Source organism: Monodelphis domestica, chromosome 3 (genome assembly GCF_027887165.1).
Source record: "Monodelphis domestica isolate mMonDom1 chromosome 3, mMonDom1.pri, whole genome shotgun sequence".
Lineage (NCBI taxonomy): Eukaryota > Metazoa > Chordata > Mammalia > Didelphimorphia > Didelphidae > Monodelphis > Monodelphis domestica.
The window spans coordinates 309,785,668-309,803,969 of NC_077229.1; the positions used below are offsets into that span (position 1 = coordinate 309,785,668).

General features: G+C 35.7%; 1 protein-coding gene across 8 annotated transcripts in view; it reads left to right on the forward strand.

The window, feature by feature from the left end:
• CHD7 (chromodomain helicase DNA binding protein 7) overlaps nt 1-18,302 on the forward strand; it is a 241,360-nt gene that overhangs the window by 206,004 nt on the left and 17,054 nt on the right. For all 8 annotated transcript variants that reach the window (XM_056823954.1, XM_056823960.1, XM_056823961.1 and 5 more), the window contains exons 16-23: nt 8,346-8,556; nt 9,338-9,533; nt 10,065-10,232; nt 10,398-10,577; nt 10,794-10,904; nt 10,985-11,190; nt 15,776-15,975; nt 16,158-16,317. In XM_056823954.1, coding sequence (XP_056679932.1) covers nt 8,346-8,556; nt 9,338-9,533; nt 10,065-10,232; nt 10,398-10,577; nt 10,794-10,904; nt 10,985-11,190; nt 15,776-15,975; nt 16,158-16,317 — 1,432 coding nt within the window. The remainder of the gene's footprint in view (nt 1-8,345; nt 8,557-9,337; nt 9,534-10,064; nt 10,233-10,397; nt 10,578-10,793; nt 10,905-10,984; nt 11,191-15,775; nt 15,976-16,157; nt 16,318-18,302) is intronic.

Sequence of the window (18,302 nt, forward strand, 5' to 3'; positions counted from 1 at the left end):
TATTTATTACATACAATGTTCAAAGTACTGAGAATTAAAAGACCAAGGATATGCATCCCCTTCCCTCAGAGAACTTGCAATTTAGGGAATAATAGGATTGTGGATTTAGAGCTAGAAAAGACTTTAAAAGTTATCTAACCCAGCCATTTTGTGTTCAAGTTAAAGAAACTGAAGTCTAGAGAGGTTAAATAACTTTCCCAATTTCACACAGGTGATAAATCAGAGTCAGGACTCAATCTCAAGACTTCTGACTTCAAATCTAGCATCTTTCTCTATTACTCCCCTGTTTCCATCAACAATGTATTCAGAAAACTACACTAAAAGGTAGTATGTTTAGTGCCAAAAAAGATACAAATAAGAGGTTTACTGTCTTGGGGGAAAGAAACAAATATGTCTAGTTGGGGTGATCAGGGAAGACTTAGCCTTACTCATATTTTAATCCTTAGCATCATAAACTTAGTATATGTTTAACAAATGTTTTGTTTAATTAGACTAAACTGAATTGAGATGGTGGCATTTGAACTAGTTCTTAAAGGATAAAAAAGATTTCAGCATATAAATTGAACTCAGAGAATCTGGAGGGGTAGAGGGGATTATTTAGCTAGAGACAGTGAAATTAAGAAAGCATGGGAGTTATTTGGCAACTAAAAATGCTACACTTTGGCTATATGAATAAGAACATAGTGAGAAATAGATTGAAAAAGATTGGTTAAGGCCTAAAAATGAAATAACTCAAACGGCAAGCTCAAGAGTTTAGACCATATCCATTCAGAAATGAAGTTATTGAAAATTGTTGAGAAGGGCAACACTCATTGAAGAATAAAGAAGCTTGGATTTTAAGTTCTGCCCTTATAGTATGTGAGTTTGTGTCAGTCTCTTTTAACATTCAAAACTTTTAATTTCTTCAGAAGATGGAGATAAGATTATTTGTCACACCAGGTCTTTGTGAGGTAACTTCTTTTTGAGCCTTTTTTTCTTTAAGTTAATTTTTATTAAACTTTTGAATGACTTGTTCTTTAAGAAGATTCCTCTTGGTTGGCAGGATGTAGCATAGGTTAGGAGGATAATAATATGAATGTAGGTTAAGCAGTCAGGAATTGATTAGTCTGGATCCAGGTCTAGGACAAGATCTAACTACAGTAATCTGAATAAAAGATAAAATGAGCTCCTGAACCCAGGTAGTGGGTTTGGAGAGCAGGAGGATCAATTGGAAAATCTAGTTAGGGGAAATTGTCAACATATTTTGGTACAGTTATCATGGATAGCACACACTATCCCTCTTCTCCATTCTAGGTCTCAAAGCCCTTAGATATGATCCCTCAATTTTTGCTCCTTTATTTCAATCTCTGATGATGATGTAGCCTTTCTTCTTTACTTATACTCTTGACCCCTTGCCCTCCTGTGTCTTTTGGCAATTTGTTGCTGCAGTTATATTCTTTATTTAGAATCAGTTTCTGAATCAACTGATTTCTTCCCTGTTGCCTTTATATAAGCCTACCTCTCCCTTTTCCATAAAAAAAAGGAAAAAAGACCCTTTGTTTTACTCTGCTATCCCCTGAAATTAACTTTTATCTTTCACATTTAAACTCCTAGAAAAAGTGATTCACACCCATTGCTGCTACTTTATATTTTGACTTCTGTCCTCATCATTCAGCTGAAGCTGCTTTCTCTGGTTACCTGTTATCTCTTAATAGCAAAATCCAATAATCATCTTTTTTTCTTGATCCACCTGCAATATTTAACATGATTGACCACCCTTTATTTCTGAATACTCTCTGTTTTGTTTCTCCTCCTACTCCTCTGGCTTGTCTCCTTTCCTAGATCTTCATCAATCACTTAATAGATAAGTATTTATTAAACTCTTGTTTTTTTGCCATACGTTGTGCTAGGTGCTAGATACCAAGAAATGTGAAACCACCCCTGCCCTTGAGAAGTTTGCAATCTAGTGATTTGAGATGACACATACAGAGAGAGAGAGAGAGAGAGATCTCCCTATGCATTCATTGCACATTTTAATTGTTTGCCTTTAAAACTCAAGTTTTGTGTAGCAATTATATCTCCAAAGTTTAGTAAAAGTCCTTTGGTCTCTAAGCCCAAGCACACAAAGTCAGTGATGCAGCTTAGTGAGAAAATAAGGGTGTTAGATAAATTTCATACTAGAATGTCTTCAGCTGCTGTCACTCATTCATTTGATGTTAACAAATCACCAATTTATGATATCCACAAAAGAGGAAGATATTAAAATTATTTGTGAATCTACGTCAGAAAGTGCTAAAGTAAGTTCTTAAGTATGCAGTGAAGGAATTGAAAAAATGGAAAAGCCTCTTAAGTTTGTAGGTAAATGAGATGGCGATCATCCCTGCCCCATCACCATCTGGAACTCCCCCACTATCACTGCCACCAAGGCATGTGTTTTTCATCAGGGAACAGTTCAACCACTGAGCCAAAAGGGAGATTAGAGATGGCAGGTTGCCCTTTTCCCTTTTTAACCTCAGGGTTCTTCTGATATACCAGCCATGGCCCCTCCCCTTCCTATTCAGTGTTGCTTTCTCCTTTCCTCTGAATGTTATGGGTTATTTCATGGTTGCTATGTTAGGCAAAGTGTATATTATTAGAGTTAATATGCAGAAAGTTTATTTTCAGCAGTATCTATGGAAAGAATACAGTTTTGTTGCTTGTGGGAATGTTACCTTTGCAGAAGTTGCAAACTGACTGTATTTCCTTATGTTAAGCTAAAAGCAGCTTTTCCCTTACTTTCATCCATTGCTGCCAGCTCTGTGTTCTGGGGACAAAAAAACCCAAAACAAACAAAACAAATAACTTTTTCCCACATCATAAGTCTTCATATACCTGAAGACAGTCATCCTGTCTCTCTTACATCTTTCTTTCTTTCATTCTCTCTGTCCTCTTCTCCTTTGTCCAGTCCTCTTATTTCATGACATCAAGTTACTTCACTATCATGGGTAAAAGTTGTTAATATCCTGACTCAAATTTGACACCTAAAGCTAAACCATTTCTTCAGATGTGGTCAGGCCAGATTAGAATATAGCAGGACTTCAACCTCTCCCCCATTCTATATCCTATGCATCTCTTAATGCTTGAGCTTTTCTGACTGTCTTGTTGACTTAACTACAGATGATAGCAACAACTTTCCCTTGCCATCTATCTATGCTTCCACTTCCTCTCTTCTTCCTGTCTTTTTTACTCTTTTGAGGCTTTTTCCTGACTTCATCATTCCATCAAAACTGCTCTCTCCAAAATCATTAGTGGTCTCTTAATAGCCACATCTAATGGCAGTAGTCTTAATCCTCATCCTTCTTGTCCCCTCAGACAGCCTCAGACACTGTCTATAATCATTTTCATGAAACTCTTTTCTCTAGTTTTGTTTTTTTTTTTGGTGACTCTGCTCTCTCCTATTCAATAAACTCACAGGGCTACCTGCTACCTCCAGAATTAAATATTAAATCCTCATTTTGGCTTTTCAAACCCTTTACAACCTTTCCTCTCTTGTTCAGTCTTCTTACAGCTTCCTCTCCTCCACACACTCCGATTCAGTGGCACTGGATTTCTCTCTCTCTCTCTCTCTCTCTCTCTCTCTCTCTCTCTCTCTCTCTCTCTCTCTCTCTCTCTCTCTCTCTCTCTCTCTCTCTCTCTCTCTCTCTCTCTCTCTCTCTCCCCCTCCCTCCCTCCCTCCCTCCCTCCCTCCCTCCCTCCCTCCCTCCCTCCCTCTCCACCTCCCCCCCCCTCTCCCTCCCTCCCCGGATTTTCATTGACTTTCTCCCATGCCTAGAATTCTCTTTCTTCAACTCTGCCTCCTACCTTTCCCAACCTCTTTCAAGTCTTTGCCTTCTTCTCCCACCTTCAAGAAGTCTTTAACCCCCAGTCCTCCTTAATCTTAGTGCCTTCTTTCTGAGATTATACTGAATTTATCTTGCTTGTACAAACATTGTTTGTATGCTGTTGTCTATGATCTCTGAGATCATGATTTTTGTTTTTCTTTTCTTTTTATCTCTGGTGTTTAGCACAATTCCTGGCACATAGTAGGTGCTTAATAACTTGACTGACTTATACTGCTTTGCCTCCCCATTTAGTAGCTTCAATACTTAGTGACTGCACTAAGAATTCTCTGACAATCACCATGATTTTCTCTACACTTGGGAGGATTAGCTCATCTTTTTTTACAACCAAGTTATCAAATGTTTATTTATTGTGTACTTCAAGTATATATGTATACTAGGAAATTGTGGTCTAAATTAATAGTTCCTAACTCTTTTTAAGCCTGAAGACTCCTTTTTAGTATTAGAAGTTTTCCTAGACCTAGATCTTCAGTGTGATAATAATTGCATTATTAAACTGTTGATTAAGGAAATATATAATAACACATGCTATGAATTAAGTAATTTGTATTTACTAATCACAGAGGCATCTATATACATTTGAAAAACAGTGACATGCTAGATGTATTTATTCAATTTATAGAATGCCTAATTCTTTATTATATTAAACCATATTGCATATTTTGTCAAAGCTAAATATGGATCAAAGTGATAAAGCCTTCTGTATATAGAGAATTCAAGGTCCCCTTGTTATAATTCCTAAGGGAACCCCTGGTCTAACAAATGCAGTCCTTAGGCACATATCTGGAGAGAAGATATATATGATATTTTGGGCACCTTATTATTAGCATTTTCTAAAATGTAATTGATTTGCTTTTCAAGTACTTTTTAACAATAGCTCTATTACTTAAAACTCTGACTCTATTATTCAGTCATCCAAAACATAATTCCACTCTAACCCATCTAGCTTTATCTTATATCATACTACTCTCCTTTCCTCCATTTTTTTCTAAAGCTCTTCAACCCCATTAATGCTGTCCACCAACCTTTTCTATTCATATCACTGTTCCTCTCCCTTCACTCAAGACCCTGCCCTAGGATTTCTTCTTTCTCAAAAGTTGCCCCCTTCCTTCCTCCTTGTATAGTTGCCATCTGTTTTTCTATATCCACCAAAGAGACTAAGTAAGATTATAGAGGGAAATAGTAAAAATTGGAATGTCTTACACAGAGAAGTTGTGCTCACTTTTCAGGTGATCTGCAAATCATCTCTGTTGATGACTTTTGTATACTAGTTAAATATCTATAATAAACCATCTGTCTGACCAAAAAAAACCCAAACCTCTAATCCACAGAGGATGCTTTACTAATTCAAATAAAATTTGATATACAGAATTCTAGTACCAGTAGATACAGCTTTAATCAAAGCTATATTAAAGCACAGAGATTTAGAAATACCAGAAAGTATTCCATATAAATCACATTCTATATATGATGTAGCATTATATGTATATATATAAATTTAATAGATTTATATAAACTGTTTTAAAAGTCTTATATGCTATATATGTATGTTTAGTTGTTTCAGTGGTGTACAACTCTTCACGACTCCATTTAGGGTTTTCTTGGCAAAGATATTGGAGTAGTTTGCCATTTTTTTCTCCAGTTCCAGATGAGGAAATTGAGGCAATCAGTGTTAAATGACTTGCCCATGGTCGCACAGCTAGTAAACATGAGAGACCAGATTTGAACTTAGGTCTGACTGACTTCAGACCCAGTACTCTATCCCCTGCACCACATAGGTGCCCTTATGGCCATTTGTATATGGCCATTTGTAGCTCAATTTCCCATTCATGTTTTTAGTCGTTTTTCTCCATATTCCGTATGAGGGCCAATCCTTCATTGCAAGACAAGAATAGCTGTCATTTATGTAGGGCATTATAAAATTTGTTACATTCATTATTTCCCTGATTATAATAACTCTGCTAGGTAGTTAATAAAAGTATTTTTTTATCCTCATTCTATAGATAAGGAAACTGAAGCTCAGAGAGGTAACTTGCTCAGGGTCAGACATCTTAAGAGGTAGAACCAGGTGTAGAATCCATCTCTCTATATCCCACGGTTGTAGCTCTTTTCCCATTGTACCATGGCTTAACAAAAAGTTGACTATGACAATTATCTGTTAACATTACCCAATATTATAAATTTCAGGTCATAACATGAGTAACAATAAATACTGATTTGTTTGGTGAGGATGTTTTAGAAAATCCTATCCTTATACCAGTTAAAGTTCCACAAGAACCTGGATTTATTTTTTTAATTGAAATGATTATTCTTAGTTCTCATTATCAGATATAATAGTTTACTTTTAAAATAGTTTATTCATGTGATACATATGGTTATAAAATATTTTCCACTTTTTTCTTTGAAACACTTGATTTTAATTTGAAAAATATTTGTAAAATTTAAAAAGCAGAGATATTCTTTCTTTTCCAGTCTCAATAAACAAAAAGAAAAGTAAGATGAATCTGTTTAACACAATATTGTTATTTGTATTGATTATATTTACATTAAATGTATCTTATATAGTTTCCATGGTCTAGAACCTAAATTTCTAGAATTAATACTTTAAAAATATGAAACATGTTCCCCCCAATGCTTAATACAGTGCCTGGTGCATAGAAGATATTTAATAAATATTGATTCATTAGATTTCAACTACCTTTTCATCTTTTCTATTGTTAAAGTAACTGCATTATTTATTTTTATACTGCCCTATTGACAAAGTTTTGTGAGACCCTAAAACACTATAGTTATTGTAGTGGGGCAGTAAAGGGAAGAGAAATATCTTCTTTGTTAAAACTTTTTTCTTTTTTTGCCAGAAACCCTTTCTTTTGTCTATCCATCTATTATTTAAACTATTAAAGCTTAAAAACCACCCTGTTTTTTTTTTTTAAACCTTTACCGTCTGTCTTAGAACTAATACTATGTACTTTGTATTGGTTCTAAGGCAGGAGAGTGGTAAGGGCTAGGCAATGGGGGTCAAGCAGTTTGCCCAAGGTTACACAGATAGGAAGTGTCTGAGGGCAGATTTGAACCCAGGATCTCCCATATCTGGGCCTGGCTCTCAATACACTGAGCCACCCAGCTCCCCCCCGCCCCCCATATTTTTAAACACCCTTTATTTTAATTTTTAAATGTTCATCAGGAGAAGAAAAGTTATTGTTCTCTAGAAACTTTTAGTGTTTCTGGTTCTCAATCAAAAAAATTATTAACATATTTGTAAATAAGATCATGACATGAGTTAATTTCTACTAGTTACCTTTCAGTGGGCTAACATTTATAGTTAGTTATGCCATATTTACCACATATACACAATGTATATGGCTCTGCCATAGGGGGCAGCTGGGTAGCTCAGTGTGTTGAGAGCTAGGCCTAGAGACGGGTGGTCCTACGTTCAAATCTGACCTCAGACACTTCCCAGCTGTGTGACCCTGGGCAAGTCACTTGACCCCCATTGCCTAGCCCTTACCACTCTTCTGCCTTGGAGCCAATACACAGTATTGACTCCATGACGGAAGGTAAGGGGTTTTATTAAAAAAAAAAGACTCTGCCATATTTACCTCATAAAGATTATCAGAGACCAGACCAGGGCTTTATAATTTTTAGTTGAAATTCCCTAGCAGTTTAGAAAGCTTTGTTTGCTACTGTCTAAATAATCCATCAAACAAAAGACTGTTTTGGAGAAAGAAAATACATTCTTTTATACATTTGTAATACCTCAAAAATAAATTCCAAATATGATTTGTATGGGTGAGGAGGAATTAAAGCTTAAGAGTTTTATATGAAATATTTTCAGCCATGTAAATAAAAGGGCTTTGGATAATTATAGACAGCATTTTTTTTTTCTTGGCTACTGGGGAAAAAATATCAAAAAGAAAATTCTTAGAGGTAAATTTTTTAAAATAAAAAGTGTTGAATAACCTAGAGATACGAAATTTGCTTTGAATTGATTTTGGCAATGGCTATATTAATATGTGTTGATAGACTAATATTGCCATACTTGTACTCCAGTTTTTAAAATGTCATTTTCTTAATCCTAGAACATATTTTGGTTGTTTGTGTTTGTGTTCAGCTAGTAAACATTTCTTCATTTCTTTAACAATTTAGCTTCCAAAATTTCAGTAGGTATCTGGCCCATTGGCTTGTTTCTGCCACTTCTGGCTTGACAGTCTGTTGTTGAAATTCAGTTATTATAGACAGCAAACACTTGTTTGTTGGAAAAATGTCTTTTTCCTTCAAACGTGTTATACTTAAAACTTTGATCCCTTCTGTGCATTTATATTTTTGCATAGACTTAGCTATGAGTAAGTTGGTGTATTCTTGTTCATAAATATGAGTGTAGAACTTATGCTATTCCTACAGCTTGCATCAAGTCTTGAAAGCAAATTCATTGTTTTTAGTAATAAAAACCTTTTACAGTATTCTCGTAATGCTGTCCAATCTCTGCAGGTGCTGAAGAGAAAATTTTGGAAGAGTTTAAAGAAACACACAATGCAGACTCTCCAGATTTTCAGCTCCAGGCAATGATCCAGGCTGCTGGCAAGCTAGTGCTGATTGACAAGCTGCTGCCAAAACTGAAGGCTGGTGGCCACAGGGTGCTTATCTTTTCCCAGATGGTGCGCTGCTTGGACATACTGGAAGACTACCTCATTCAAAGACGGTAAGGGCAACAGTGTAATAATAAAAATGAAATAGTAATAAACTTACAGTTATATTAACTTTTTTTACAAGAGTTTGAGTAGTTAACTTGTAAGTAACAAATATGCTAAATGGAGTGAAAATTGAACCATTATAAAGTTAGTTTTATATCAGTGATCTAATTGAAATCTGAGTGTACCCGGGTAGGATGGGAAACTCACATAGCTAAAGAAGTATATGGTATTCCTCTTTAATTGTATTCTGCATAATGACTTCAATATGGTACTTTCTGTACATTATTGGGCTCTCCCTCAGTTCATTCATCATTTTCATCTTTTTTATTTTCGAATGCAGAAGTTGAGAAATATTTTGTACCAAGAATACAAATGACATTTGAGTTGATTTATATAATTCTTACGATATTGAGTCAGTAGAATTATTAAATATTACACTGAAAGGGGAAAATTATTTTCAAGAAAGGAGTAGGAAGGCGGTATATTTATTAATTTTTTAAATGAAGAAAAATGATAACCACTATTGCAGAGAAAAAAGTTCTGGTTTCATTATCTATAAAATGAGAGAGTTGGACAAAATGATCTTTAAAATTCCTTATAGCTCAAACATAATATGGATTTTGTCCAAACATATTATGAATTTACATGTTATTATTCTGCTAGTAAATAAACATGTCTATCATACTGAAGAGCATGAATATCTAATTTGCATTCGCTTGAGGAGAATGATGATTTTAAAGAAACACAAAATGACCTGCCAGACCTTCTTGTAATATTCATCTATTTCAGGTACCCATATGAAAGAATTGATGGCAGAGTAAGAGGCAACCTTCGTCAGGCAGCTATCGACAGATTTTCTAGGCCTGACTCTGATAGATTTGTTTTCCTCCTGTGTACAAGGGCAGGAGGTTTGGGCATTAATCTGACTGCTGCTGATACCTGCATCATCTTTGATTCAGACTGGAATCCCCAAAATGATCTTCAGGTAAACACAGGAGAGAATTCTTGCTGACTTTTTAAAAAAAACAGCAATCAGCTGTTTTGATCCTTAGTCCAAAAGATCAATTAACAAGCATTTATTAAGGGACATCTGAGATGATACAGTGAATAAAACAATTCCTGTTTGTAGGAAGTTCATATTCTAACAGTAAGGATAAGTATATTTATATGTGTGTATGTATACTGAACATATATACTAAATATGTACATATGCTAAATAAATTAATATATAAACTATACTAAATAAATATAAAGAGAATAAATAATATGTAAAGTAGATAAGTACTAGATCAATTACTTAAAATTTTCTAATCTAATTCTGGTAATTCCATATGCTTTATGCAAAAGAATTAATTTATATTACTTTGCTAAGTGTATTAAACATTATAAATAACATCTTGTGTTATTAGCATTCTAAACCATATCTAAACTCATTAGATCAATTCTATTTATTTAACTTGAAAGTGAATATTCTTCACTGCCAGCCTCCCCCCCAACTAATTTCTTTTTCTTCCAGGCCCAGGCTAGATGTCATAGAATAGGACAAAGTAAATCTGTGAAAATCTACAGATTAATCACAAGAAACTCTTATGAAAGAGAAATGTTTGACAAGGCAAGCTTAAAGCTTGGCCTGGATAAAGCTGTTTTACAGTCCATGAGTGGAAGAGAAAATGCTACAAATGGGGTAAAAAAAATTTTTTTCCAAACTCTACTGATTCTTTGTTTATTATTAACCTTCTAGTCAGAGTATGTTAAGCATTTATTTGTATCATGTTTTGTTTTGTTTGAATTCATTGTACCGTATCTCTTTGTGAAATAAAGTATTAATGTGTTCTTTTACTTGTTTTAGGTGCAGCAGCTTTCTAAGAAAGAAATAGAAGATCTTCTACGCAAAGGTGCTTATGGTGCACTCATGGATGAAGAAGATGAAGGGTCTAAGTTCTGTGAAGAAGATATAGATCAGATTCTTCTGAGGCGGACACACACCATTACTATTGAATCTGAAGGGAAGGGCTCTACATTCGCTAAGGTGTGAATTAATCTGTTACAATGAGATCTCATGATGTTGGGCAACAGTAAAGAAAAACTGTTTTTCCTTGATAACTTGCTGTTATAATGTCAAAGCAAGACTTTGCTCAGAACCAGTTACTCATTTGTTGAATGCATGATTAAATTCAGGAAATGTAGAGGAAAAGCAACTTTTAAACAGAACTATGATATTAATATATCTATCTTTAACCTCCAGGCTAGTTTTGTTGCATCTGGAAATAGAACAGATATATCCTTGGATGATCCAAATTTCTGGCAGAAATGGGCTAAAAAAGCTGAGTTGGATATTGATGCTTTAAACGGACGGGTGAGTGCAAGTCCCATTCAAACACTTATCTGTGGAACTGTTTTTTACAAGTTTCACATTTCTTTCTGGTTTTGTTTCAGAACAACCTGGTTATTGACACTCCAAGAGTGAGGAAGCAAACTAGACTTTATAGTGCTGTGAAAGAAGATGAGCTGATGGAATTTTCAGATTTGGAAAGTGATTCAGAAGAAAAGCCTAGCACAAAGCCCCGGAGACCTCAGGACAAATCACAGGGTTATGCAAGGAGTGAATGTTTTAGAGTTGAAAAGAATCTTTTGGTTTATGGGTGAGTAAACTGATTTCCTATATAAAATGTTTTAAGTTTTTCTTTATAGATCTTAGTTACTGGTTAAATGACTGGATTTTGACACGTATGTTTATATGTATATATGTATTTGCAAATATATGTATGTCTACATAGACCTTTACCTTCTGCTTTAGTATTCATCCTAAGACAGAAAAGCAACAAGGGCTAGGTAATTGGGGTTAAATGACTTGCCCAAGGTCACACAGGAAGTACATGAGTTCAGATTTGAACTCTGGCCCTCCCAACTCCTGTCCTGGCACTCTATCTATCCACATGTACAATAAAATATTTCAGTGTTCAAGGTCATAAAACATGAGTGGTAGCTTTGAGACAAGAGCACTTAGCTTAAAAGTTAGAAAGACAAATAACTGAAATGGGAGCGTTTTAGCTGCCATTAACTCAAAAAAAAAAAGAAAGAAAAAGAAAAAAGACAAAGACTCAGATCCTGCCTCTGACACTTCCTTTAGTTGTGTGACCACAGTCAAATCATTTAACCTGCTCAGTCCTTATACAATGGGGATAATCACCATAGTATCTATCTCACTGAATGAGGCTTAAATAAGATAACATACATAAAGTTCTAGGAAGCTGTGAAGCTCTAGATAATATTTAAGTCATCATATAAAAATGTCAAATGAGGAGAGTTGTCCTGCCTGCCTTAAAGGATTGTCTTAAGTATGATCTATGATGCTCATTAACAGTATTGGGAAAGTCTGTTTGTCCTGTGAGAGTTACTGGGTTTTTAATGGTAAGAAACCATTTCTAATCAACTCTTGTGGTCAGTATTGAGAGAAAGTGTAGCAAAAGTCTCACTGATCACTGGTACCTAAGTATATTCTTTCAATATGCTTTTTGGTTCTTAAATCTTTTATTGCTTTATATTTGCAAATAACTGCAAGGAACACAAAATTCTTATTGAATCTGCCTTAGTTAATAATAATATTAAGAATAAAGCTTATGTTAAAAAATATGTATAACTATATTCACCATATTGTATCAATAATATATTATTAAATCTAATTTTATTGATAGCTATTCTTAATTGCAAAAGATGTGTTAAGATATTAAAAACAAATTCCTTTGAAGTATCTTCCAAGTCACCAAAACAACACTACAGAGATAATGTCATAGAGGGCAGGGTAAATTCTTTGGAAGATCATTGTATATTAGCTTAAATCAGTTTATTTTTTTAAGAGCTTTTGCATATGACATCCATTTCCTTTTTCTAATTGATGGCCCATAGAATGGATTCTGTTGATATGGTTTACAAGACATTCCTATGTAACAGGTGCATTATTTTTTTTCCTATCTGTTTAATAGCAATCATAGCCAGGAACATTGAATTTAAGGGGGAAACCTAAGATATTTTATATTAGAAGAAAGACCTTGGCTTTTTTTAGGTTCTGTGTTTGTTTTGTTTTTATCCTATCACCAAATATAAGTTACTTTTCATCTCTCTTCATTATTGTATTAACCCTGCCCTCTTAAGATCCCAGCCAACTAAACCCTCAGTTCTGTTCATAGCATTTCTTTTTACTTGCTAACTCAATATAGAAAAGGTGGGTGTCAGCCTTACTTCATCTCTGTCACATAGACTTACAGTGATATTCCTAGCAATGAACTAATTTGTTAAAAATCCATTACAAATAAATATATAAAAGTGATATTATTATGTTGTGATCTTGTGCTAGTCCTTTCATTTCCCTGACCCTGAGTTTCCAAAATAGGTAGTTGGACTAAATGACCTTTCAGCTAGCTCTAAGATCTGTGATGATTTTGTAAAAGGCCCCTTTTAGCTTTGAAATTCTGTCATGCTAAAGTTCTGAGTCCTTTATATTAGCATTTTCACCTTTACTCTGATCTTCAACAGTCCTGATTTGTTGCAAAGCTGTATTAAACATTTTGATTTTCTTATTACCTGTAATTATCCATTATGCAGTTCTGCGCAACCCAGACCTGCTTCCTATCATATGGAGAGCTACCTTTGCCTAACCCTCACATTCACCTCTAGTCAAATCCCCAAGTGCTAATAATTGCTGTGAATAAAAAAAAAGGCAAAAGATAGTTCCTACTTACAGGGAGTTTATGGTTTAATGAAGGAGACAATATGCAAAGAAATAAATATAAAACAAGCTATATGCAAGATAAATGGGGAATAATTAAGAAAGGGGAGGCATTAGAATTAAGAGGGGTTGGGAGAGAATTCCTGTAAAAGATGGGAATTGGGTTGAGAGTTAAAGGAAACCAAGAAAGTTGGTCAGAGAAGTTGAGGAGGAAGAGCATTCCAGGCATAGGGACAGGCAGAGAAAAGATTCAAAGCCAAGAGATGGGTTATCTTGTTTGTGGAACAGCCAAGAAACCAATGTCTGTAGATCAAAGGATGTGGCAGGGAATTAAGCGTAAAAAAATGGAAATTTGGGATGGAGAGGGCATAGGTTTTGAATGCCAAATAGAGCATTTTGTATATGATCCTGGAGAAAATAAGAAACCATTGGAGTTTTTTGATTAGGGGAATGACATGGTTGCATCTGTGCTCTTTGAAAATCACTTTGGTGGCTGAATGATGGATTGAGGAGAGACTTGAGACAGGTAGACCCAATAGCAGGCTATTTCTTTAGTCTAGGTGTGAGGTGATGATGGCCTGCATTAGAGTGGTGGCAGTGTCAAAGGAGAGAAGAGGACATGTTTTGAGAAGTGTTGCAAAGCTGAGATCAATTGGCCTTGGCAACAGCTTTGGATATGAAAGGAGAGAGAAGTGAGAGATTAGGAGGCTGGTGTTGCCCTCTACCAGAAGATAAGAGGTGGGTAGAGATAATGAATTCTGTTTTGGGCATACTGAACTTAAGATGTCTATTGAACATCCAGTTAGAGATATCTGAAAGGCAGCTGAAGATGCAATTTTGGAAGTCAGCAGAGAGGCTGGGGCAAAATAGGTATATTTGAAAATAATTAGCATAGGAAAGGTAATTAAATCCATGAGAGCTGATGAGATCACCAAGTGAAGTAATATAGAAGGAGGAGAAAAGAGTGTCTAAGACAGAATCCTGAGGGACACTTATTGTTAGAGGGTATGATCTGAATAAGGATTCTGCAAAGGAGACAGAAGGAAGTATAAGTAGAATGTAAATAGAATGGGAACCAGGAGTGTACCCCAAAAACTTAAGAGGGTGATGAACAGTGTCAAAAGCTGCAGAGAGGTCAAGAGGCATATGGATTGGGGAAAGGTCATTGGATTTGGTAATTAGGTAACTTTGGAGGTATCCATTTTGGTGGAATAATAAGATTGGAAGACAGAAAGTTGGAAGTACCTACTGTAGATGACTTTTGCAAGGAGTTTAGCCACAAAGAGCAAAAGAAATATAGGACAGTAGTTAATAGGGAGAGAAGAATCAAGTGAGGTTTTAGGGTTTTTTTCCCAGGATGGGAGATGTGGATATATTTCAAGGTGGTGAAAATAAGCCAGTAAACAGGGAGAGATAAAAAATAAGTGGCAAAGGGAGCAATCTGTTGGAAGAGATGAGATGGGATCACTTCAGCAGGTAGAGGAGTTTGCCTTTGTAAGAAATAATGCCACTTCATCATGTGAGTCAGAGGTGAAGGAGGAAATTGAGTCCTCCTAGTATGAGGGCAGGAGTTAGAGAGGAGAGAAAAATTGTGAACCATTTATTTACTAAGCTCATTGAGGAAGAAAGGTGAATGGCCTGGGTGTCTGTAGACAACAGCTACCAAGATTTTGAATTGGTAGTCCATATGAACTGCTTGAATATCAGAGGAAGTTAGTAAGTGATGGAGGTAAGGGGAGAACTTGAAAGTGGCATTAGGGAGCAAGGAGTATTCCAGTCCCCCTGCTTCAACCAGTGAGCTGAGGAGAATGAATGAGGGTGCAACTAGTACTGAAAAGGATACTTCTATAAGCATCTATGGGATTGCTTTCTTTCTCCTTGATTCTTTTTCCTTCCACCTAATATGGATATTTGAGTTGATGAGTTCAATTTTTCTTTGGAATGGATGATAAAACCATTGGGTGCTTTTATTATGTGGTTGCAACTCCTTTTTCAGAAAGAAACTCAAAATAGTTTATAGTTTTTCTCATTAATTTTCATGATGACCCTTTGAAATATATTGAGGAAAGATAGCATGATACTCATTATTGCATTGTTCTTTTCTAGGTGGCCACTTCTAACCTTGATCTATTCTGCTAGTCTAAAAGTTTTATACAGCATCAAAACATACAAATATTGATTTGAGTAGAGCAAAGTATAGAATATATTCCCAAATCCCTGGATTCCATTAGTGTTCTAGAACAACCCACTCTGCAGCTGATTTGAAAGGCCTATGTTAGACATATGTACTTGATTATTTTTAGGGTAGTTCAACTGCTGCATTTACAAGCAGTGAACTTATTGCCCACTCTGTAAAATAAATGCTCAACTCTTGGGATACTAGGTTTCCCTGACTTGACCTTGTGTAAAATATCATTAGTACTGGCCTATGAAGATTAATATGAAAGCCCCTTAGGTAAATGCTAGTGTACCACCAACACACTCAATATTTTTCCCTACAGTTGGGGCCGGTGGACTGACATCCTTTCACATGGACGTTATAAACGTCAGCTAACTGAACAAGATGTGGAAACCATCTGCCGGACCATCCTTGTCTACTGTCTCCATCATTACAAAGGAGATGAAAATATCAAAAGCTTCATTTGGGATCTGATCACTCCAACAGCTGATGGCCAGACCCGAGCCTTGGTTAATCATTCTGGTATGTTGGTGTCACTGTACTATTTGGGGTTCATTGGTGGCAAAGAGCTGGCTGAGACCTTTTGTGACATACTGCTGTTAAAAAGATGTAACATAAACCCTACATTTTCCTGTCTCTTAAGTATAAATATCTGACTCTGACACTGCAATTTGGATGGTGAAAAGCTTTTATTATTATTATAGGCTTATCAGCACCAGTGCCAAGGGGAAGGAAGGGAAAGAAAGTGAAAGCCCAGAGTGCACAGCCAGTGCTGCAAGATGCTGATTGGCTGGCAAGCTGCAACCCAGATGCCTTGTTTCAGGAGGATAGTTATAAGAAACATTTGAAACATCACTGTAACAAGTAAGCTTTTAAAGGATTTATATCATGAGCATAGTTTCTTTTTGAAATGCATGGTGTTTTGTTTTGTTTTTTCTTAAAGGCTCCTGGAATGTGTGATTAGTGTCTTTGCACAGCTGTGCTGTCTCTCTTGAAGCATCAAACCAACTCAGGTGATGCCTGGCTAGGTGGTTATCAAGTCCTTAGAGATGATTTATTTCCAACAAACACTTGCTAAAGAGTTATGGTCAGTTTATGATTTGATTCAACATTTAGTTAACTTCAGGAAAAAGTTTCAGTTGGAAGTAGCTTTCTACTATTCTCTACCTTTCTCCCTTCTTTCCTCCCATACCTTCCCACTCCCCAAATTATCCAAAATCCCACTTCCCAACACGAATATGGGAATTTAACATTACACAGTAAATACTGATGCCATTTTTGTACCTTGTACCTATTAGGTGTTTGCCAAATATTTCTATAATTGAATTTTAATATGAACCATTAGAAATCTGTAAAGATAGCTAGGCATGTACATTAATGTTTCCATACTTTTTTCGAAGGAAAATTTCAGACTCTTGAAACAGGAGAAGGCATTTATTTATACTTTTGGTGCTTTTTAAGAGCACCTTTGGATGACAATACCTTCCAGATTTTGTACATAAAGATTTTCTTTTTAAGTCTTCTAAATTTAGGATCCTAAATTATTTACTTCTAAATTACCTTATTTTTAAAGGTGGTAACCAAGAAGCACCCTCTGAAAGGGCATCCCAAGTACTGCTGTTAGTAAACTTCCATTTGCTTGAGATTTATGTAAACCTTCTGGTCTCTATTCACATCCTTTTGAATTCTGAATGCAAACAAACCAGGAAATGAGGCTCATCCAAAGTAGATACATTTCCCTTAGTTTAATGTGGGAACAATGGCTTGTGTTACCAGGCACTGCAGTTTCATTTCCCTCTTTAATGTTCCTAACAGACTTCCTACCTTAGTACAATCTCTGCAATTGCATTCTGTATTTGTTAGCAGTAACTAACGTTCCTATTGTCTTTCCTCTTAGTCATGGTGGAAAAAAAAAACTTGCTAACCCATCTAATCTATAGTAGTTTGAAAACATAAACCCAACCCACTACTTCTTATCTTCTCATGCAATTACTCCAAGCCCTGTTTGTATCTAAAATAAGATTGATGTCCATAGAGGGAAAATAGGAGTCAGTATTTGACCTACCATAATTTATTAAAATATTTTATTTGCCAAAAGTTAGGAATTTTAGAAGGTAGAATAGAACTTGTCTTCACCCTCTCCCTCTAAAGAGAGGAAAAAGAACCAGAATTTAACATGGACTGCTAGTTTCTCTTGAAAAAGGAAGACATTCCTCTCTGCTTCAGGTGGCAAAAAAAAATTTTTAATTAAAAAAAAAAAAGAATTCTGTTAAAGGTTTGGCCTTCTTTTCCTGATGGCTTTTGTACCAGAAGTAGAATTCAGATATTATGTTCCTACCAGGAAAAGAAAGGCCATGCCAGATACAGTTATGCTGAACTATCTCGTTGGTTTAAACTGGACTCTCCTTCATATTGCTGTCAATTGTTGCACCTCCCTGTTGTAGGAAGAATTGAGATATAGATGATGCAAAATGGATAAACCAAAATATAGATGGTTTGAGGCTTTGGAGTACAGGCAGTTATACTTGGCAACCATGAATCAGTAGCCTAGGCCCTGACAATTGAGCAGAGTGGTTCTGGATTGTTTCAGATAGTCCATGCTAGTAAAATCAAGAGTTGACTTGCATCACTGAAACTGTCGAGCCCAAAATAGTTGTTTAGAAGCAACCAGTTGCTTTGTCCTTGAGAAAGAGGGAAGACTAGATAATTCAGTAACCTGCTTGGGTCTATGAGGGTGGTCTTCCATACAGTGTCACACCCCAAGCTGACCAGCAGGGGATGCTGTACTTGGGTAAAAACAATATAAGCATGTGGGATTTGCCAGGTGGATTTTGTTGCAAAGAATGTCT